Raw genomic sequence first — 23,393 nt, 5'->3', positions numbered from 1 at the left:
AACAAGTCTGTTAAGATTGAAGTGCAGCCAAGGTGCTTCTTCGAGGCAAGGATTATAGGACTTCATGTCACATGCCCTGGGTATACTGTCACATGGGGCCAGTCTTAGGAAAGGCAGCATTATGCTTAAAAAAGGTGGAGGGTTAGCGAAGGAGAGGAAGACTCAGTGAGATAAATTGACCCTATGACTGCAGCAGTGGCAATAGCAGAGATTGTAAGGAAGGATGGTCAGGGTCAGGAAAGGTTTTAATCTCTTGTGTACACAGAAATCTTTTAAGTCCCAGTCATCTCTGCAACACCCAGCAACAAGGGTTCATATCACCTCTAATTGGTCAGTTTGTCATACTGTTAAAGCTTACACATTGTTGTGTTGCTGGAAGCTGTGCCACTTGTATGGAGATATATCTATATATGTTGCTGTTGTTCATAGCAACAGTATGAACAAAAGACCTGAACCCCATTCACTGTCCTGTGCCATCTTCACACTTCTGAAACAAAAGAATGCATTGTGGCAGTCACCCTGTCAGTTGACCTGGTTGAAGGTGTTCCTCTCCTTTGCCAACCCTCCACCCTTCCCAGCTTCATATTCCTCTCCAAGAAATAGCCCCTCCTAGCAACATGCCCAAAGGATGTGAGATGACGCCTCATCATTCTTGCCTCCAAAGAGCACTCAGGCTGCATCCTCTCCAAGACATGTCTGTCTGTTCTCTTGGCCATCCATGGGATGTTCAGTGCTTTTCTCCAGCACTACAGTTCAAAGGCATCATTTTTTCCCCCTGTCATCCTTAGTCATTGTCCAGCCCTCAGATGCACCTTACCTCAAACTGACATCATTACTCCTCAATAATTTGGAGAGGTCCCTAATTGCAGATTTTCCCAGGGTATGCATCTCCTTATTTCCTGATTGCTGGTACCAAGGGTGTTAATTGTGAATCCAATCAAGAGGCGGTTGTTGACAGTTTCAATCTCCTCTCCATCCATCATGATGTTGCCTATTGGTCCAGTGGTAAAAATCTTTGTTTTCTTGAAGTTGAGTTGCAGTACATACAGAAGGCTGCATTCCTTGATCTTCTGCAACAAATGCTTCACATCCTCCTCATTTTCAGCAAGCAAGTTTGTGTCATCTGCATAACACAGGTTATTGATGAGTCTCCCTCCAATCCTGATGCCACACTCCTCTTCTAGAGTCTAGCTTCCTGGATTATTTGCCCAGCTTACAGATTGAATAGGTATGGAGAGAGAATACAACCCTGGTGTACTCCCTTTCCAGTTTTAAGCCACGCACTGTTTTTCTGCTCTGTTTGTACACCAGCCTCCTGATCTAGGTATAGGTTCTGCATGAGCACAGTTAAGTGCTCTGGGATTCCCATTCTTCTCAGTGTTCGCCACAGTTTGTTGTGATCCATGCAGTCAATTGCCTTTGTATAGTCAATAAAGCACAAATAGACATTCTTCACTTTCAGCCAGGAACCATCTGACATCAGCAGTGTTAGCCCTGGTGCCATAGCCTCTTCTAAATCTTGCTTGAACTTCTGGCAGTTCCCTATCTAAGTACTGTTCTAGCCAGTTTTGAATGATCTTGTACAAGAGTTTTATGTCTTACGTACACTTTTTTATATAAATGTGAATGTATGCATGATTGTGTTTGCTAAATAGCCATATAGTAAAAAATACATACTTCATATGACTACCATTAGAAGGTTTAACTTTTCCCAGAGTAGAGCTTACAGTAACTGACAGACAAGATGGAGTTTTTGCTTAATTTTTTTGTACTATGGGTATTGTTCTTTGAAATCTTAAGTTTCAACCTGTTTTTTACAGGCACCTCAGATTCGAGAGTTCTTATTAAGTCTAATCAAATATGAGATGAGATGCTGCTGTCTTTGGGTAGACAGTTTATTAGCAAGAAGGAGAAGGCTTAGGTAGGAGAAATGCTGTGGGCTATAGAGAAGCCCTTTGATAACACAAATCTCCTTCCTTGCAGAGGAGGACAAAGTGGCAGGATTTTATTATTTTCTTAATGCTAATGAAACTTTACATATTAAGCAATTTTCTGGAGAGAGTTAAGGTTTTCTGAGAACTGACCTGTCGAGGCAGGATTATAGAAATGAGGTGTCATGTGCATTCACTCTTTCAAGATAGATTTCATTGCAAAGGCTTTTGGGCTGCTTGGTAACACTGATAGGATAGTGCACGTGTGAAATCTCTGGGTGCTGGTTTGGGTCTTGTTTCTAGAACCAGGCTTTTTACTGCCTCCAGAAAAAGGCATTTGGCCACAGAATGATGCAATCAATTTAGGCAGGTTTTACTTACAAGGCAATTTAAACAGTAACAGTGTCCACTGTGTTAGATGTCATCAAGTTGAATACCAATCTTAGTGGCTCTCTGAACAGTGGATCTGTACCTTGCCCTATCTTGTACCATCTTCATCTCCATGACAAACATGAGCCCATTGTTCTAGTCACTGTGTCAGTCTATCTTGTTGAAGATCTTTCTTTCTTTTGCTGACCACTTTCTACCTTTCCAAGCATGGTGTCCTTTTTTAAGGAAGGCCCTTCTTAACAGCATGCTCAAACTGTGTGAGATAGAGCTTTTCACCATCTTTGCCTCCTCCAAGACATGATTGTTTTTTTGGCAACCCATGGGATATTTAATACTCTTCTCCAACACAATTAAAAGTTATTTTTCTGCTGTCATCCTTAATCATTGTCCACCTTTCAGATGCATAACAAGTAGTTGTAGCTTGAATCAGATGTACCTTGATTTGGGTACTGACATCATTGCTCCTTAGCAAGGACCTTAGGTCCTTGACAGCAGATTTATCAAATGCAATACGTCTTTTGATTTTTTGACTGCTAATGCCAAGGGTGATCTAGGCAAGATGAAATTGATGACAGCTTCAGTCTTCATCTGTCATGATGTTGCCTGTTGGCCAGTGGTGAGGATTTGTTTATTGTGTCGGCATGCATCTGCCTTATGGTTTTCTGACCTAACACTAGCCACCCTCCCTAACATCTGCTCTATAACAAATCTGTGCTACATTTTATAAATCAACTAAAGAGAGAGCTTACTTTTAAAGTAACTCTATTTATAAATACTTTAAAGGCAAACATTTTCTCTTTTTTCTGGTCTTGAGAATGCTGTTATTTCTGAATTTATGCTTAGACAGCTATTGTTTTCTTTGTAACATTATTAAGAGAAATACCAGTTTTCTAAGGGAAAATACATTATACATAATAATCTTAACAATTGAAATTCAAAGTGGTATTTCAAGTAAGGGCTTATACCTTTGTGTTTTATACACATGTAAATTAAGACAGTTACTGCAAGAGTTAGTTTGCTTTTGTAATGTTGAAGTATTGTTTGGAGCAGGCTCTTTAAGAAGTGAATTTTAAATTTCAGTCTGTTTATAGTTTATTTTTAAGTAACATGAATGTATATACAAAGTAGAAACATTGACTTCTGCTCCCTTCCATAATTCTTCGCCATCTAATCTGTCTGAAGTCATCACTTCTGCTCCCTTCCATAATTCTTCGCCATCTAATCTGTCTGAAGTCATCTTTTGTGCTTGTCCACTTTAGATTTAGTGTGACTTGTTTATTTTAAATTTCCATTAAAGGGAGCGAAAAGGTTTACTCAACAGAACTTCTTTAAGAGCCTGCCTCAGTAAATTCTGAAAAACAGAACAGTGTAATTGTTAATATTAGGAGATGAAATGTGGAGAGGGTAGGATGTAATAATGAACTTTAGAGTTTTGTTAAATGTTGTTAATGTGCCGTTGCGTCAGCTATGACTCATAGCAACCCTGTGAACAGCAGATTTGAACCTACCTTATTTTACACCATCCTCGTGATCTCACATGCTTGACTCCATTGGTAGTCTTGTGTTGGTCTATCTTCTTGAAGGTCTTCCTCTTTCTCTCTGACTTTTCATTTTCTGACTATGATGTATTTCTCCCAGGACTGGCCCTGCCTGACTATATAGCCAAAGTACATAAAATGAAGTTTCCTCTAAGGTACACCCAGATAGCATTTCCTCCATGACAGACTTACTTGGTTTTTCTTTTTTTTTACTTGGTTTTTCTTATGTCCATGAGATACTCAGTTCTGTTTGCCAGCACCCCAATTCAAAGGCATTGCGTCATCTTGTATCACCCTTATTCATTGTCCAACTTCTAGATGCATAAGAAACAACTGCAAATACCTGGCTTGGATCAGGCACACCTTGGTCTTTTAAACTGATTCTTTAGTACTCTTTGTTATTCTTCAGTACTTTGCATTGGTCCTTGACAGCAGATTTTCCCAATGCAGCAAGTCTTTTGATTTCTTGACTGCTACTCTCATAGGCTTAGATTGTGTGGATCCAAATAAAATTAAATCCATAACAACTTCATTCTTTTTGCCATCTCTCATATTACCTGTTGATCCAGAGGTGAGGATTTTTGTTTTCTTGATCTTGAGATGTAACTCGTTCTGAAGGCTGTGGTTGTTGATCTTCTCTATAGTAAATGTTTCAGTTTGTCTTCATTTTCTATAAGTAAAGTGTATCATCTGCATAAGGTAGGTTGTTGATGAGTCTTCTTCTAATCTTGATACCACATTCTTCATACAGTCCAGTTTCTCACATAATTTGCTTAGTATACAGATTAAATTGGTATGGAGAAAGAATACTATCTTGACATACACCTTTCTTGACTTTAAGCCTTGGAGAATTCTCTTGTACTGCTCAGATAACAACTTCTTTGTCTATATATAGGTTTTGCATGAGCACAATTAAGTATTCAAGGATTCCCATTTTTCTTAATGCTAGTCATAATTTGTCATAACCCACATAGTCAAATGCCTTTGCATAGCAAATAAAACAAGTAAATATCTTTCTGGTATTCCAAGCTTTCATCCAAGATCCATTTGGCAGTAATGATACCCCTGTGGAAGAGGGATGGGCAGTCTCCTCCCATGCGATTAACTGCCTCTGAAAACCTGCTGGAGAGTCAGCTAAGGGTCAGTTCTGACTCTATGGTACACAATTACAACACCAACAATGATACCCTTGGCACCATAGTCTCTTTTGAATCCAACTTGGATTTTAGCAGTTCCTTGTCACTTTTAAATCCTCTTCAGCAAGATTTTATTTGCATGTGATATATTATTTGAGAATTTCCACATTTTGTTGGATCATCTTTTTTTTTTTTTTAATGAGAATAAATATGGATCCTTTCCAGTCAGTTGGTCAAGTGGTAGTTGTCTTTCAAATTTTTTGGCATAGGCTACTGAGCATATCCAGGGCTGCCTTTATTTGCAGAAGCACCTCAGTTGGTATTCTATCAATAACTGGAGCTTATTTTTTGCCAATGCCTTCACTGCAGCCTCACCTTCCTCCTTCAGTGCCAGTGATTCTTGATCATATGCTACATCCTGAAATGGTTTTGTCAAGCAGTTCTTTTTGGTGCAGTGATTCTGTATTACTTCCATCTTTCCTGCATCATTCTATAATTTGTCCGTAGAATTCTTAAGTATGGAAACTCAAAGCTTACTTTTGTTATTCAGCTCCTTTAGCTTGAGAAATGTTGTGGGCATTCTTCTTTTTTGGTTTTCTAAGTACAGCTCTTTCCACATTTCATTATAATACTTTGTTTTCTCCAGCTGCCCTTTAAAGTCTTGTGTTCATCTCTCTCAGTTTAGCATCTCTTCCTTTTCTTTTGGCCTCTATGTTCTAATCTAAATTTAAGAACAGTCATTTTGGTCTTTTTTAATTCCCTATCATTGTAATGAACTTTTGCTTTCTTTATGAATGATGATCTTGATAGCTTCCCACAACTCATCTGGTCTTCCATCATTACCATTTAGTACATCAGTCTATTCATGACATGGTATGTTGGGGGCTTTTTTAGATGATAAAAAGTAAAAGATAGATTTATTAGAAAGTTACATCCCCACAGGAATGGACCTACCTCCTTGAAAGGAAGTAGAGGAGAGGCCGAGGTGGTTTTTTTATTCAGATGGGATAAACTCAAGATTGTATTTTGGTTCTTATGGACTTGTTTTTATTTTCTTAAACTTCAGTTTGAACTTGCACGTCAGTAATTGATGATCTCTTCTTCAGTCAGCCCCTGACTTTAACTGCTGATACTGAGCTTTTCCACTGACTTTTTCCACAGGTGTAGTCAATCTGATTCCTATGTAGTCCATCAGCTGATGTCTATGTGTACAGTTATAATTTTTATTTTTTATTTATGTCCATTGTGCCCGCCTCCCCACTCTACTCACCAGGTTGCAGAGTGTTCACCCCCTGCTCACCAGGCCCACCTCTTCCTCCAACCATACCATGTCATTTTGTGTCTGGAGCCAGAGGCTCTTAGAGCATTCTTCCTGGGGCCTGTGGACTGAGTTACATCTGGCCTGCATTCATTCCCCACATAAGTGGAGGAACCCCCTCTGACTGAAGCCTTTTTCCTCTTACTGAGCACTCATACCCAGCACACTCCTTGACCACATTTGTCCAAACTTGGACATGTCAGATCAGCAGTGACTATATCTTTATGCTATCCATCTCTGGCTGGATAACCCTGCCTGCACCTACCTCTTGGCCTAGCAGATGCACCATCTCTAACCAGGAGATTAGCCTAAACTCTGCCACAGGACAGTTGCCCTACCCTCTCACATACACATAGACTAGAAGAGGTGCCATCTGTGATCTGGCTCACATCTTGAGACTGGGCCTCAGCCTCCATTCAGACAAGCAGAACTCTGACCTGACTAGATACCTTAACTCCAGTCTTCTAGATTGCTCTTATTTATATATAGCACTTGTTTGTGAGTTTATTGTACTGGGTTCACTTGTGTGTTACTGTGATGTTGGAAGCTATGATACTGGTATCTCAAATATTGGCAGGTGGATAACCCATAGTGAACAGGTTCAGTGGAGCTTCTTTAAGAACAGGACTAGTTATCCCTGAAAAAACAGGTCTTCGACAAACCTGTGACTAACAGAGGAACACTTTTGGATATAGTATGGCGCAGGATAAGGCAAAGTTAAGATATTTTATTCATAGAATAAGTAGGTGTTGTAGTCAACTCTGCAGCACCTAACAACACCTAACTTTGGTAATTTGAAATTTTTCAAATATGCAGTCAAGAGACATTAATAATAAATTAATGACTGGAATGCAAAAGTTGTAAACAAAGGAGGACTGGTTGCTGGGAAATATGAACTTATTGATAGAAATTATTCTAGAACTTGAAAGATAGAATTTTGTACAATTCTGATTAGACAGTTTTAGAAGGATAGAATTTGATATCGAAGGACAGAGAAGCATCTGTCCTGGGTAGTCTGTTTCTCAGTGATCACTTTTCTCAGTGTGCAGGCTTTGCTAAACCCAAGTTTCTAATATGATCTCTGAATCGTTTAATTAGACTGAGTTTTCTATTCCCTTTATTATTTTAATGTGATAATGAGTGGAAATTGCCATTTTAAGCACCAGAACAGATACTTCATTAACTACATTATACAGTTGGTTTAATTTCCATTTGCCTGTTATAATAACAGAGGAATTCTAATTGCTCATTCTCTTCATCTTGTTCTCTTCCCTTCTCTTCATTGCTTTTTATCGTTTCTTCAATTCTCACCTGTCCTTTTTCTGCATCTATTAACTTCATTTTTTAACATGAAGAGAGTTTGCCCGGAGGGGAATGGCAAATTGTGGTAGGAGGTTTACTTTTAAGATAGACCTTAAGTTAGCAGTGCTAAATCAAAGTAGGCATTTGGTCTTCTAATTTGATGTTTTAGTATTTTATGTATTATAGTCAGGTCTATCTAGTATGTTGTGCATAGGAAATAAAATACCCTCTCTCTCTAGATAAAGCTGAAGTGATGGAATTTACTATTTGGTCATTGGTTGGTATGGAGTTAGCAAACAGTTAAGTTAGAGAAAGATCTTATGTATACTGTTTTCTAGTAGGTGAACTGGCTGGTCATTTCCCATTTGTCTTAATAAAATATTACACTTACAATCTACTTAACCACATACATATTTGATTTTTTGTTTGTTTGTTTTGAATCTTTGTTCTGATTACTAAATTATAGCTGGGAATTGTTTTTTTATTTGTGGCATCACGATTCTGTACATATATTTTCTAGGCATTTATATTCTTAGTAAAATTATATACTGTATTAGTTTGCAGACTATTTAGATAATATAAATATTAAAGTTATGTTTTGGCCATTGTGTTTCTCCTCTTGCTTATAAAAGAATAATCATAAAGCTCTTTGTTTCTCAAGTTTTTAGCAAGGGAATGAAGTCAGAACTAATAAAACATTGATGTTTTTGACAGTTTTCAGTTTATTTCTGATGCTTCTGTAGCACCACATATTATACTTAAGGATTATTTATATTGCACTTTGCTAAGTAATCTTTCATAAGAACTGGGAGCCTCATTGCAAAATGTGGCTTTAAATTCACTTGAATGCAGCTATGGTAAAGAGTTTTGTATTTTCTTTGGTTTCTTCTTCTTTTGGAGACCTTTTAGAATTACTTCCATTGTATATGCTATTGATTTTGAGATGTAGACCAGGAAAGAAAATTGTTACCTATTAAACTGACAAGCCACAGTCTATAAAATGCATGCCAATTTCAGAGTTGTTAGTGTGAGAAAAATATAAAACTTAATGAGTTATGGTCATATTACCATGAATTCACATAAGGCTTTGCTGAATCCATTTATACCTATGTCACCTGATTTTACCATCAAATTAAAAATAACTAGTGAGCAAAACAACTATGAGATATCATCTCACCCAAGTAAGATTAGCAAAATTTAACAGAACAACAAATATCAAATGCTGGCAAGGTTGTGGAGAAACTGCAACCCTTATTCATTATTGGTGGGAGTGTAAAATGGTGCAACCACTATGGAAGGCTGTATGGTTCTTTCTCAAAAAGTTGGAAATAGAAATACCATTTGACCCAGAAATTCCACTACTAGGAATTTACACTAAAGAAACCATAGCTGCCACCCAGGCGTATGTACATCCATGTTTATTGCAGCTTTGTTCCCAATAGCAAAGAGCTGGAAACAACCCAAGTGCCCATCAACAAACAAATGGCTAGAAAAGCTCTGATATATTTACACAATGGAATACTATGCAACATTGAAAAACAAGGAACTCATGAAATATTATGCAAAATGGATGACCCTGGAGGACATTATTAGTCACAAAAGGACAAATATTGCATAGGGCCACTATTGTAAAACGGGACTGACATTGGGGTTGAGGGAAGGCAGAGAAGGAGGGGAGTAATGATGTATACTGCACTGAAACAGATGAGGGAGAGAACTGTTTAAAAGGATATATGATTGGCTATTAATGTCATGACAGGAGTCCAGAATGAAGGCTGCACAGTGGAGTGGACTTGGGGGAAGGGATTGCATAGCAATGAGTTTTTCTTTTACTTTTCAAGAAGAGTGAATTTGGGGGGAGAGGTGGGCAGGGAGAAAAGTGCAACAATGAATGACTAGAAACCTAACTTTCTATAAACTTTCATTAAAATTAATAAAAAAAATAACCAGTGAGGTGAATGAAATTATCTCCAATTTATGGAATAGATGAAGAAACTAAATTTCATAGAGATAACGTGTTAGTGACTGTAATCTTAAGCTCACATATTTTTTTAAATTGAAATTTTGTAATGAAATAATTCCATTTTTTATGAGCTTATAGAGATTTTGGATTTCCATTCATCATTCATTGTTGTACATTTTCCTACCTGCTCACCCCTCCCCCCAGTTGGTTTTTCTCTTTAGAAAGTAAAAAAAAATTTTTCATTATAATACAGTCCCCGCCGCTCCCTCAGTCCACTCCACCATGCGGCTCTCATTCTGGACTCCTGTCATGAAAATAATACCTAATCTTTCAAACAGTTCTCTCTCTCATCTGTTTCAACGCAGTGTACATTATTTATCCTCTCTTTTCTTAGTTTTCCTCCCAAACCTGATGTCAGTCCCGCTTTAGAACAGTGGCATTATGCAGTATTTGTCCCTTTCTGACTGGGATATTTCACTTAGCATAATGTCTTCCAGGGTCACACATTTTGTATAATGTTTCATTAGTTCCTTTTTTCAATGCAGCATATTATTCCATTGTGTGAATTTACCGCAGCTTCTTGAGCCATTCTTTTGTTGATGGGTACTTGGGTTCTTTCCAACTCTTTCCTGTTGTGAACAAAGCAACAATAAACATGAGTATGCATATATCTGCATGGAGGCAGTTCTGATTTCTTCAGGATATATTCCCAGTAGTGGAATTACTGGGTCAAATGGTATTTCTATTTCCAACTTTTTGAGAAAGCACCATACTGTCTTCCATAGTGGTTACACCATTTTACACTGCCACCAACAGTGAAAAAGGTTCCAGTCTCTACAACCTTGCCAGCATTTGTTGTTTGCTGTTCTGTTGAATTTTTGCTATTGTTACTGGGGTGAGATGGTATCTCATAGTTGTTTTGATTTGCATCTCTCTTAGAACTAGGGATTTTGAACATTTCTCTATGTGTTTGTGTGCCATTTGAATGTCTTCTTTGGTGAAGTGTCTGTTCATATCATGTGCCCATTTTGCAATTGGGTTGTTTATCTTGTTGTGGTGAAGCTCACATATTCTTACAGTCTAAGATATAGTTAATGATATAACTGCTATCATACACATAAGCATTTGTATGTATAAAATTATTTGTCCTAGATTTTTCTTTGTTGCCTAAAGTACATATTCATATTTAAATTTCATTGTTTTTATGTTTCTTCATTTCATCAATAATTTTCTGCAATATTAAAATGACTAATGTATGCTCTAATTGTAAATCATATGCGAGACTCTGCTAGCATATAAATTGTTTTAATGCCAACTTGCCTTACCTCCCTTTCTCATTGACTTCAAGCTCTAACAGACTTATTAATTGACTTTCTCTTGAGTGTCTGAGCCTGTAAATTGCATGCAGTGATTGGTTATGAATTGGGATCTCTGAGAAAATTGGTGAAATAGTTGTCTAAGATATATTGTTCTTGGTGAAACAAAATTCTTTCTCTTCTTTCCCAGGTGGTGGCTAATGCTGTAGCAGCATTATCTGAAATCAGTGAATCTCACCCGAACAGCAATCTACTCGATCTGAACCCACAGAACATTAATAAGCTACTCACAGCCCTGAATGAGTGCACCGAGTGGGGCCAGATTTTCATCCTCGACTGCCTATCTAATTACAACCCTAAAGATGACCGGGAGGCCCAGAGGTCAGTCTGTTTTCCTAGATAATATTAAGGAATCTTACTTTACTCAGTAAGTTCTAGTGTCTGCTATTAGAATAAGGATCTTTTATGTTGTGGAAGATCAGTGGCTGTTGAGGTAGGTATTATCTCCAAAGTGGTGTTTTGTTTTGTTTTTTAAACTGGTTTTAAGGATAGTATAGATAGTGGGATAAGCCAAGTCAAAGTAGCTCTTTGTAAGAGCTGTGTGTATTTTATATGTTATTTGACAATACAGTATAGTTACTGCCAGCTAAAATCTCCATCCTCATTGTTTTATGTCTCCCAAAAAGCATTTCCTAGGCATTTGGCAAACAAAGGTTGTTGAGTGTATGTATCTCTCTGTAAGTGCAAACTGTTTATTCTATTGGGTGCCTAGTAAACTGCTGGATAACTAGTTATTGAGTTTAACTATACCTATAATTCAATACTAGAGAAAGTGAGTTGGCTCTAGGTATGAGAATTATCAGAATGTGTGATATTTTGTATTAGTTATAGAAATCACTTAGATCTGAACTAAGAATAGATTTTGCAGAAAGCACATCTAGATTGTTTTGATGGTAGCAGAACACCTGTCACCTTCATTCACTCATTGCCATCTAATTGGAACCAGTTCATAGCTGACCTTACATCAAGTTTGCGAGAGTCAATAAGTTGCACATCTTTTTCCTGGTGAATTAAAATTGCTTGCCTTTGGGTTGTCAGCACAGCTCCTTACCTAGCTACCAGAGCTCTTGTTTATCTCCTTAGTGTTGTAAATTTTTCTTTGGCTATCAGAGATTGACTACTAACTTTCATGTGTGCATGAACATGTTTTAGTTTGTTATTGTGTACCATTGGGTCAGAACTGATCCATAGCTGACACTCCAGAGGGTTTTCAGAGGTACTAAATTACATGGGAGGAGATTTCCCATTGTTTTCCTTTGGAACAACTGATGGATTCAAACTGTGTACTTTGCTTTGGCAGCAAAATTCATGTGGCTAAGTCACCAGAGCGCCCTGTTTTAGTATAGAAGATGGGTATTTCCACCATTTTTTTATTGTGGAAATGTGTATATGAGCAGAATACTTAGGAAGAATTGTTAACTCATTATTAAAGTTGACATACTTAATTATGGTAGATCAGAACCTTCCTTGCATGGCTGAAGATCATTTCCAAGCTAAGTAGGTATGAGTCATAATTAACTCAGTGGCCCCTAATGACAACAACAAAGTATTCTCCCGTGTCTGGGAAACTGTTCCTGTAGACTTACCTAGCTCACTCTGGTAGTCTCTTTCCATCATTGAATGTGTAACTATCTTCTGGAAAGAACTTTAGAGTATTATATTCTGGTGGTTATTGATAACACATTCATTTATTCTTATTTATTGCGTCCATGCTGTACATCAGAGACTATTCTAGGATATGGAGCGTTTAACTCTGAAGGATAGGAGATGGGGAAAGGAGACAGTAATAAAAAAATGAACTATGTAGCATATAACATGTCCTATGCTAAGGAGAAAGATCAGGTGGGAGAAGACTCAGGAATGTTGGGCATTTGGGTGTGAGAGGTTGTAGTTTTAAAAATGTAACCAGGAGAGACCTCCCTGAGAAGATAGTATTTCTAGAAAGATCTGAAGGAGATTAAGGAGTCAGTCATGTAGAAGAAAGGATGAGAAACACAACCTATTTATAGCTTTACTTGAACATAGACAACCACACAGGTTCAAGGACTATTCAAGTTAGGTTAATTTCTGAAAAATTATCAAATAATTAAATATACAAAACTTCTTGAGACATTTAAATGTAGGTGACACAGGCTAGGAGAGGGCAAAAAGATTGAGAGAGTATTGTAGTGGTATGTTGATATGGGAGGAATATATATATTTCATATTCCAAGTTTCACTTATTATCCTGAGGCAAGATACTGTTATTTTTCTCTGCCAACCCACTTTGCATCTCATAGTTAGCCTTCAGCCACAAATTAGTTGCTCTTCACCATAAGTAACCCTCATATTGCTTACTTTGGCTTCTTACAGGTTAAGGAGAAATGAGCTGTGACGCAGGGAGCCCTTATATAATTTGAGGGAAAAAAGATGACTATAAAACCGGAAAGTAAATCATTTGAGCATCAAAAATTTTCAGTAATGAAAACTTCTTCCTATCAGGAACATCCCTTATTACTGATTTCCTGATATCTCTGCTTGGCCAATCGTTTTCTAGAAATGAGGCTTATCACTGTTGGGTCCCAGTTTTACCTCAGCGTGGAGCTTTGACGTTTTTCATACTCTAAGAAACTCTGGCACAATACCATAGACTGGACTAATTCAAGACACTGATTTTATCTTTTCTACCTATAGCATTTGTGAGCGGGTGACTCCCCGGCTATCCCATGCCAATTCAGCTGTGGTGCTCTCAGCGGTAAAAGTCCTAATGAAATTTCTGGAATTATTACCCAAGGACTCGGACTACTACAACATGCTGCTGAAGAAGCTAGCCCCTCCACTTGTCACCTTACTGTCTGGGGAGCCAGAGGTGCAGTACGTTGCCTTGAGGAACATCAACTTAATTGTCCAGAAAAGGTTTGGAAATAATGAATGAGTAATTAAAATATTTGTAATTTTTAATTTAATAAAATAAATCCTAAAAAAGGCAAATTTTGGCTGTTTTTAATATAGTGAAAGTGATATATGACATGCCAACTGACTAAGAAAAGGAAGATACTAATGGATATTGGAATGTTCCAGAATAAATAACTCTGTTGTACAACCTGTTTACTTGCCAGAGGGCATTTCTGCTATGTTTGCAGCTGGGTCCTTAACCATTGCCTTGCCAGGGTTCTTTGGTAGACTCTACAACCCACTGCCATCAAGTTGATTCTTACTCAGTGAACCAAAGGACAGAATAGGACTACCTATGAGGATTTTAAGGCTGTAAATCTATATGGAAGCAGATTGCCTCATGTTTATCTTGCAGAGTGGATTCGAGTTTTTCTGGAGAAGAGGAGGTGGCAAAGAGGCACAGATTAGATACTGAAAAAAGTGCATAAGAATATCACTGTAAGCCTTCACCCTCCTTATTTTGTGTTTCTTTGTGCCACAGGCCTGAAATTTTGAAGCAGGAAATCAAAGTCTTCTTTGTGAAATACAATGATCCCATCTATGTTAAACTAGAGAAGTTGGACATCATGATCCGATTGGCATCCCAAGCCAACATTGCTCAGGTTAGACTTTAGCAGACTTGAAATTATGATAACTTAAGCAAGGGCATAAAATTGCTATTTAAGAACCTTTAATATTTAGTAATTAATTTAATAATTAATATCCTGGATTCTTAACAGGTTTTGGCAGAACTGAAAGAATATGCCACAGAGGTGGATGTTGATTTTGTTCGCAAAGCTGTGCGAGCCATTGGACGATGTGCCATCAAAGTGGAGGCAAGTATCTAGAAGTAGTTCTGATCACATCAGCATTTTGACTGTTCTCTTCATGCCATTCTCTTTTTAGTATTTTTTAGTTTATCAAAATAATAAAAAACTAAACCAAAACTCGGAAAGGAGTTTACCAAACTAATAAAAAACCTAGACCAACAACAAAATTAGGAAAAGTTAAAAATCAGGAAAGGACTATGTCAGGAATGTGTCCTGTCTCCATACCTTTTCGATCTCTATGTAGAACACATCATTTGGGAGGCTGGACTTTATGGGGGAGGAGTGTAGCATCAGGAGTGGAGGAAGACTCATCAACAATCTGGATTATGCAAATGACACAACTCAGCTTACTTGGCTCCACAGTCAATGCTGTTGGCACCAGCCATCAGAAAATCAAAAGACGAGTTGCTTTGGGAAAGTCGGCTGTCAAGGACCTCTCCAAAGTGCTAAAGAGCAGTGATGTCAGTCTTGAGGGTAAGATTCACATTATTGAGGCCATGGTCTTCACAATTGTTATGCATTAGACAGCTGGACAATGATACAGGATAACAGAAGAAACTCTGCCAATGAGTTGTGGTACTGGAGAAGAGTATTGGACATACCAGGGACTGCCAGGAGAACAAACAGGTTTGTCCTAGAGAAAGTGAAACCGCGCTGCTGCTTGGAGGCAAGGATTTTAAAGCTCCGTCTCATATACTTTGAGTGCATGGCCAGGAGGGACTGGTCCTTGAAGAAGGACATCATACTTGGAAGGATTGAGGGGACAGTATAGGAAAGGAAGACCCTGGATGAGATGGATTGTTGACACAGTAACTGGGGTAATGGGAGTAGGTGTGTCAGAGTAAGTGGCTCATGGTAGGGCAGGGTTCAGAGCTATTGTATAGAGGGTCATTAAAAGCCACAAGCAGCTTACCTTGATGGCACATAACAACAACAACAAACCAACCACTCGATCTTTTTATGATTACTATTTTTGTGTGCATATCGTCAAATTTTCTCTGACTGGTACAGGAGGATATTGTCCCTTCTTCTCCAGCAGAGCATCTGGTCAATCTGTCATTTTAAAAGATCAAGATTTAAAGCCTTACAGGAACAATGATTTTGTAAATGATTACCTAACTTGAGAGAGACTGGAAAGCACTATTCTGAGTGAACTAACTCAGTCTCACAAGGACAAATATTTTATAAAACTATTATTGTAGAGTGAATATAAGGATCCAAGTAAGGGGTGGAAGCAGAGAGATGAGGATGTGGGTGGGTGCCGGGGGTGGATTAATCATTGGGTTGTACAGTTTGAAGGGAGAAGTCGGGAGGGGAAATTGGAAGAATCTGGTCTGGAAAACAATATATTCAAATTTTGTTAAAAAAATAGTATAAAAATAAGAAAAAGAAAATATTTACAACCTTGGAAACCATATATAGTAGTTCTATTCCTATAGAGATGCTGTGAGTCAGAAGTGTGTTTGGTTTGGGGGTTTTATTATGAAAATTAAAAAAAAAATGATTATGCCTCATAAAAAGAATGGTATTTTCAGTTGCTTCCCATGCATCTGAAAGCTGAACAATGTGTCAAAAAGACCGAAGAATTGATGCCTTTGAATTGTCATGTTAGCAAAGAGTATTGAATATTCCCTGGACTTAGAAAAGAACAAACAAGTGTGTCTTGAAGGAAATGCAACCAGAGTGCTCCTTAGAGGCAGAGATGGTGAAACTTCATCTCACATACTGTGGACATGTCAGGAGGGGCCAGTCCTGAGAGAAGGACGTGCTAGGAAAGGTTGGAAGGGTCAGAGAGAAGACAACCCTCCACAAGATTAACCGCGGAGGTTACAGAAACTACAGCAGTGGATTTGAGCATGGTGGAGATGGAGAGGAGGGGGCAGCATAGAACAAGGTTCAGATGTGTTGTTCATGGTTTCTTTATGAAGCAGAGTCGGAGTGGTAGTCATCTAGTCACAGACATAGACATTGTCATAGTTGACACTTAATACATTTATAGATCGTGATAAGGTAGGAAATTTGGCTTTCACTTTTTTATTAGAAGTAAACAAAGCTATTATTCCTACTGAGTAAGTCATATTTGTTTATTATGTGAAATCATAAGTTAGATGAAATAGAACACCACCTTCTCCCTGTCTACCCTCCTACAGATGCATTGTCTACTTGACCTGAATTCTTCCTTTATATAGGACTACATACATAGATAAACATGTATTTTATGAAAATGAATGCATACTGTGCATGCACATAAAAAAATTGACATTTCAAGACTTTACGGACAACTTCCACTGTCTGAGCTTAGAAGCTCCTTCCTTGCCTTGACCTGTGATTCTCTTTTCTCAGTTCTTTTCTTCAAACTATCCAAAATGGGTTTTTTCATCTGAATTGAGTCATCTGTCTATATTTTTTTAATGAATGGCATTTAAAGTAAATTTAGAGCTCTTTGTTATTGATACTAAGTCTAATTTCAGAAAGCTCTCGTGGATCGGTGGTAATGAATGAAATTGCCACTCCAAAGAATGGCATTTTCCACTAATGTGATTTACTGCCTTTGAAAACATGCTGAAGGGTCAGCTTTGAGTTGGTTCTGATTCGATGAAACACAGCAACAATAGCAGATCTAGTGTCTGATAGATTTTAGTGAAATTAAATCCAGATTTTCTAGTTTGGTTGATACCCTTATATGCTCTTTTTATTGTTTTCTTTTAATGTTAATATACTGCTGAGTAGATCATAAAGTTCCTTCTTTTTAATATTTTTCTTCCCAGCAATCTGCTGAACGCTGTGTGAGTACATTACTTGATCTCATCCAGACAAAAGTAAATTATGTTGTCCAAGAGGCGATTGTTGTCATCAGGGACATCTTCCGAAAGTATCCCAATAAGTATGTGTAACTATTTTTGTATTTCTCTGTTTTAAGTAAGACAGGTTGTAATTAGCTGGGGAAATTCTTTTTTTAAATGTAATTGGTCATAAAAGGATTATTAAAAATCATATGTATCAAAGATTATTAACACAGAAATTGAAACCTGATTTTTTACTACTTTTAGAAAAATTAAAACCATATTTAACTGTACCACTACCTATTAGCATATGTTGACGTTAGCCTAATTAGATTCCTTAGTAAAGTTGCCATCAAATTTAATAACTTTTCATTCTAGTTGCTTCTGCATACTCCCAGTTAATGCTGTTTTACAATCATTTTTAATTATAATGTCTCATTTTATTCTTAAAACTGTCTTAATGGAAGGAGCGCTGGAGGCCTTAGTAAAATTACCATCAAATTGAATAGCTCTTTATTCTAGTTGCCCCTGCATATTCCCAGTTTATGCTATTTTCCAAGCATTTTTAATGATAATGTCTCATTTAAAATTGTCTTAATGGAATAGTTATGTTATATGATCACCTACCACTAAAATCAGTATTGTGACAGGCGCACTGATCACTTTGTGTGTTACCTGGTACTTTGTGGAAAGATTACAGAACGTCTTTTCTAACAATTTATAGCTGTTCCCACTCAGATATGCAAAATTTGCATTTTATTCCTCCCTGTAAATTTCTCAAATTGAAGCCTCTTTGTTGGTGAAGCAAAAATAATGTTTATGTTTGGTTTTGAAAACAAACAGAATCTGAAAGAATGAAATTGAAAAGAGAGCATCTGCTGAAACTGCTGATTAATCTATAAAGGGTGAAGTGTCCGCAGAAATGAGTAGAAATAGTTTCGCAGGATCATAGTTTACCAAACACTGTGAGAAAGAGAGTGAGAGTGTGTGTGTATGTCTCTAATATGTAAAAAAATATTTTTAGAAGGAGACCGTAGACTTTTACAATTCCCAGGTATGGTGAATGTGGGCTTCTAAACTACATCAAAATGTATATCTTGTTAAGATGTGCAAAGAAGTGCACCATTTCAGGTTTATGTTAGTAAGAACTATAACAGTTTAATTTTAAGAAAGTGCTAACTTTTTTTTTTTTAATTTTAAGGCAAACTTTTAAGTTGAAATTACTATATAATGTCATTTATAAAATTTAGTTTAAAACTGTATTAGCTGTGGAAATAGTCTACGTAGTAAAAATGAGTAAGTATAAACTTAAATCAATATTTAAATTATTTGTGTCGTAGGAGAAATAAGTTATTAGTATCCAGGACCTTGGGAGGAAAGAATATTAAGATCTATGAAAAAATAGAGTTGAGTAGATTAAAAGACAACATTACTCTTTACCGTTTGGATACTGCTGTCTAACTCTATTTTCCTGAAAACAGAATGGAATTTCTCTGACCTAGTTATAAGAAAAGGAGCTCTGGTGACCTAGTAGTAAGGAGCTATACTGCCAACCCAAAGGCACGCAGTTTGAAATCACCATTGCTCTACAAGAGAAAGATGGGCAGGCCTCTGAAGACCTTCTGGAAGGTCACTTAGGAGTTGGTTCCAACTTGACAGTACTCACCAATAGCAACAAGAAAGGGTGCTCTGGTGGCCTAGTGGATGAAGAGTTTTACCGCCAATGCAATTCAAATTCACCAGCTGTTCTGTAGAAGAAAGATGCAGTCTCTTCAAATGTGATTTACTGCCTCTGCAGACCTGCCAGAGAGTCCTCTATGAGTGTTGGTTCTGAGTCGATGACATAACATAAGGAAGATTGTTATAAATACAAATGGTTATAGTAATCCATAGGTTTTTTTAAATTTCTTTTTTCTTTGTGTACAGAATACCTGATAGTTTTATAAAGGTTTATGGTCTAATTATAACACAGTAGAAGAATTTTTAAAACATTTATAATCTTTTGGTTTAAAAGTCTTAGAAATTTGATGTTTTGATTTAAGTTATGTTTTTCCCCCCTCCATTTGTTTTTCTGGAGTTTTGTTTTTACTTCCACTGTTAAAGGAAAGTCTTAGTCACCATAGTCAATCTTTTTTATCAGGTATGAAAGTATCATTGCTACACTCTGTGAGAACTTAGACTCGCTAGATGAACCAGATGCCCGAGCAGCTATGATTTGGATTGTGGGAGAATATGCTGAAAGAATTGACAATGCAGATGAGTTACTAGAGAGTTTCCTGGAAGGTTTTCATGATGAAAGCACCCAGGTAAGTTCTCTTTTACATTGTGTATCCTACATCTCTTTAGGAAGATTGCAGAGAAAAATGAAGGTTAGGCAGTTTTCTTATGCATATATAAATGTATATATCTATGTGTATGTGTGTTTATATGGTTTTCTTTACTTTTTTTTAATGTTGAATCGGATCCAATTGGCACAGAAGGAGATTGCCCCTCCTTCTCCAGAGAGAAAGATGGGCAATCTCCTTCCATACAATTTACAGCCTCTGAAAACCTGCTAAAGGATTAGCTTTATAAGTCAGTCCAACTTGAAGGCACATAAAAACAATGTATACATTGATATATATCTATTAATATATATCTATCTGGGCAGAGAGAACAAGATCATGAGGGCAGAGCCACTACCATCAAATCATTTCTGATTCATAGTGGCCCAGTAGAACGGAGAACTGTTGGCAAGGGTATAGAAAGATGAAGGTCTGCCTCATCTCTATCTTGCAGAGAAGCTGGAGAATTTAAACAACTGACCTTTTAGTTAGTAATCCTGTGCCCAACTTACTGTACCACCAGGACTCCTTATAATAAAATGCAACCTGCTGCTGTTGAGTCATTTCCGACCCATGATGACCCTTTATCAGGTTTCCAAGGCTGTAAATCTTTTTGGGAGGAGGCTGCCAGTCTGTTCCCAAGGAGCAGCTAGCAGATTCAAACTACCTACCTTTTGGTTAGCATCCCAATAAATAATACATTATGCCATCAGAGTTTCTTCTAGCCTGGATGTAACTTAAACTTTAATGACTTATCAGAAACATCTGGAGGGCTTCTTTTTTTTTTTTTCTGAAAAAATTCTTATTAATGACTTAATAATTTTTCCCATTGTCCATCATTCCCAAAATAGGTTTGCTCACAACGTGCGGGTAGTAATAAACTGAATTCCCATTAGGCTATTAAGGAATTAAAAGGCAAAAGCTCATATATACTGTTTCATTAGACTGTGATGCTTTTGTTACACTGCGATGCTTGAGAGCAATTAGGAGGAGACAACTCCATTACGTTACTAAAATGAGGAATACAGCCTTATTATTTAATGACTATAATTCCTTCCAACATTTTTCCTCAAAGATTAAATTCTGAAAATAATTATGTGACTAGGAGGAGAGAGCTGTCTTACCATGGGTCGTATCTATTAGGCTCCGTCTTTATTGTCAGTTGAATGGCATGACAGAACAGAGGCAAAGAGGTGTACAATCATTTGTAGGTCTTAAGTGAAAAAAGTCAGAGCTTCCACAGCATGGCAACAGCTCTGCAGATGCCTACATCGTGGTAGTTGAAATAACAGAGGCCAGCGAAGGTTAGAGCCGAGAGTGCCAAGAGGCCCGCCTTGGCAGCTTTCTGTGATGCATCTCCGTGGACATAGTAACAACCTGTCCGAGGCCCCAGTGACTATGGATAGTAAGGGCTGCAGCCAACGAGTAGTCCATTGCAGAGGAAGGATTCAAATAAGCAGCTGGAAGTAGACCCAGGAGGAAAACACTGACAACTCTCTCACCAGTCCAGTGGAGAGAGGCAGCCTTGGAACCAGAATGGCGGCTCGGGGACAAGTGAATGTGCTGCACTCCTGGACATGACCAGTCCTGGAGAAATGCTGAGACAGGGGCAGGTCTGACTAGGGTCCGGAGGAACACAGTTTGGGCTCCTTTGGTACCGCAGACACTCAGCCTCCAGAGCGCAGCCATGACTGTCCTTTGGACAGTCTTAATGCACAGGTTGCTGGGCCCCACTTTCAGACTTTCTGGCTTAATAAATCTTCTGTGGGCCCTAAGCATTTGACTTTCAATCAGGTCTTTAGTGACACTGCTGATCTTGTCTAGTAGACCATTCCCAATTGACTGATCTTTAAAACTTCTGGTATTTTTTTTGGCTTGTGCTCCTGTAGAACAGATTACCATAGTTCCTCCAAAGTTAAAGCACTGGATGGAAGTAAAAAAAAAAAAAGGTTAGTCAGGTACCAGTCTTATTCCATCAGCATGTACTTTAAGAAATGCAGGTGCTGAGGATATAAACAAGCTGTTTTGGGCCAAAATTGGAGTTTGAGAGTTGATGACTAGTGAGTTTTCAGTTGACTCTCTTTGTTGTTGCTGATATCATTGGGGTTTTAACTTAGTCTTTTAATCCAAATTGTAAAGTCCCCACAGTAACTCAAATTCTTTCTGTTTAGGTGCAGCTCACTCTGCTTACTGCCATAGTGAAACTGTTTCTTAAGAAGCCATCAGAAACACAGGAACTGGTCCAGCAAGTCTTGAGTTTGGCAACCCAGGTAAGAAATTAGGACAAAATAAGAGCTTCAGTCACCCTTGTTTTAAAGGATAGGAGATTATGAAACTCCTGCCAAGGATTCATTTTGGGAGGTTTCAGTTGGAAAGGGGATACCTTTTAAATTTTGTTAAAATATGGTCCTTTTTAAGGTGCACAGTTTGAACCCACCAGATGCTCCCCTGGAGAAGGAGGGGCAATCTCCTCATGTGCCAGTTGGATCTGATTCGCCAGCACACAAGTTTAAAAAAAAAAGGTTTTTATTCATACCTATCACATTGAATTATAACTGAATGTGTAACTTTTAAAATAAGCTAACTCCAGTTTGTATGATGACTCATGAAAATTTAATTTAGACTCTTTAGTGCAAAGCATGTTATTCTTAGTGACTGGAGTTGGTTCAAAACCATGCTGACCGCATAAGTTCAGAGAACTGCTTCCTAGGGTTTTTTCCAAAGCTGGGTACTTTCTAAAGCAGATCTGTAGGCCTTTCTTCCAAAGTACCTCTAGATGGGTCCTAAGTACCAACATTTTGTAAAATAATCTACAATTAACCATCTGCATCACCCAGGAGCTATATAAAAGGCACATTGTTGTAAAGATGACAGACTCTTACAGTCCTTCTTTTAGAATAACTTAATTTCAGGTTTCAGATAAAGATACCACTGTAGATGGTGGATATTGCTGCAAAGATTTTATATATTATGTGTTCCAGAATGGATGACTTTTTTCTAGAAGAAAAGACTTCTCCCTCAACCCCATTTTAAAAATTATCTTAGACATCTATGTTGTTGTGCTGTGTACTGTCAAGTCAGAACTGATCCATATCTGACCTTCCGGAGGATTTTCAGAGGCAGTTAATCAATGGGAGAAGATTGCCCATCCTTCTCCCATGGATTAGCTGCTGGCCTTGAAAAGCATGCTTTTGCGATTGCAGCACAGCTTCTTGCCACTATTTATTATTTCAACATCTTCAGAAAATAAATTGAACGTGCTTAGGATGCTTCCTTTAATTATTTGCTATTTTGGTCATTCTTTTTTTTTTTAAAAATTTTTTTATTGTATTATTTTTACCTGTACTGTTAAATCAGATCTGACTGGTACAGGAGGAGACTGCCCCCTCCTTCTCCAGCAGAGCATCTGGTGGATTTGAACCGTGTACTTCTGGGGTTGCAGTGCAGCATCTTGCCACTAGGCCACCAGAGCTCCCTTTATTTTGGCCATTCTTTTTTTTTATTATTGGGAAAAACATATTGGGGGTACAAGGAGGTGAGGGTTGGGGGCAGAAGGGTGAGGATGGGCCAGGATGCAGTTGCAGAGCTG

The 23,393-nt window shown here is 37.8% G+C and overlaps 1 protein-coding gene and 1 pseudogene across 2 annotated transcripts in view; one reads left to right on the top strand and one right to left on the bottom strand.

Annotated features, from left to right (window-relative positions):
* The window catches only part of AP2B1 (adaptor-related protein complex 2, beta 1 subunit), a 170,011-nt gene that overhangs the window by 38,111 nt on the left and 108,507 nt on the right, over window positions 1-23,393 (top strand). For both annotated transcript variants that reach the window (XM_006890900.1, XM_006890901.1), the window contains 7 exons: window positions 11,085-11,275; window positions 13,628-13,849; window positions 14,370-14,490; window positions 14,608-14,703; window positions 17,466-17,581; window positions 19,621-19,786; window positions 21,976-22,074. In XM_006890900.1, coding sequence (XP_006890962.1) covers window positions 11,085-11,275; window positions 13,628-13,849; window positions 14,370-14,490; window positions 14,608-14,703; window positions 17,466-17,581; window positions 19,621-19,786; window positions 21,976-22,074 — 1,011 coding nt within the window. The remainder of the gene's footprint in view (window positions 1-11,084; window positions 11,276-13,627; window positions 13,850-14,369; window positions 14,491-14,607; window positions 14,704-17,465; window positions 17,582-19,620; window positions 19,787-21,975; window positions 22,075-23,393) is intronic.
* On the bottom strand, window positions 21,033-21,493 carry LOC102866350 (annotated as a pseudogene).

The sequence above is a fragment of the Elephantulus edwardii genome, unplaced genomic scaffold, assembly GCF_000299155.1.
Source record: "Elephantulus edwardii isolate Elephantulus edwardi_28Jun2011 unplaced genomic scaffold, EleEdw1.0 scaffold00094, whole genome shotgun sequence".
Taxonomy (NCBI): Eukaryota; Metazoa; Chordata; class Mammalia; order Macroscelidea; family Macroscelididae; genus Elephantulus; species Elephantulus edwardii.
The sequence above is the reverse complement of the archived record's forward strand: the minus strand, read 5'-3'. Positions and strand labels throughout refer to the sequence as shown.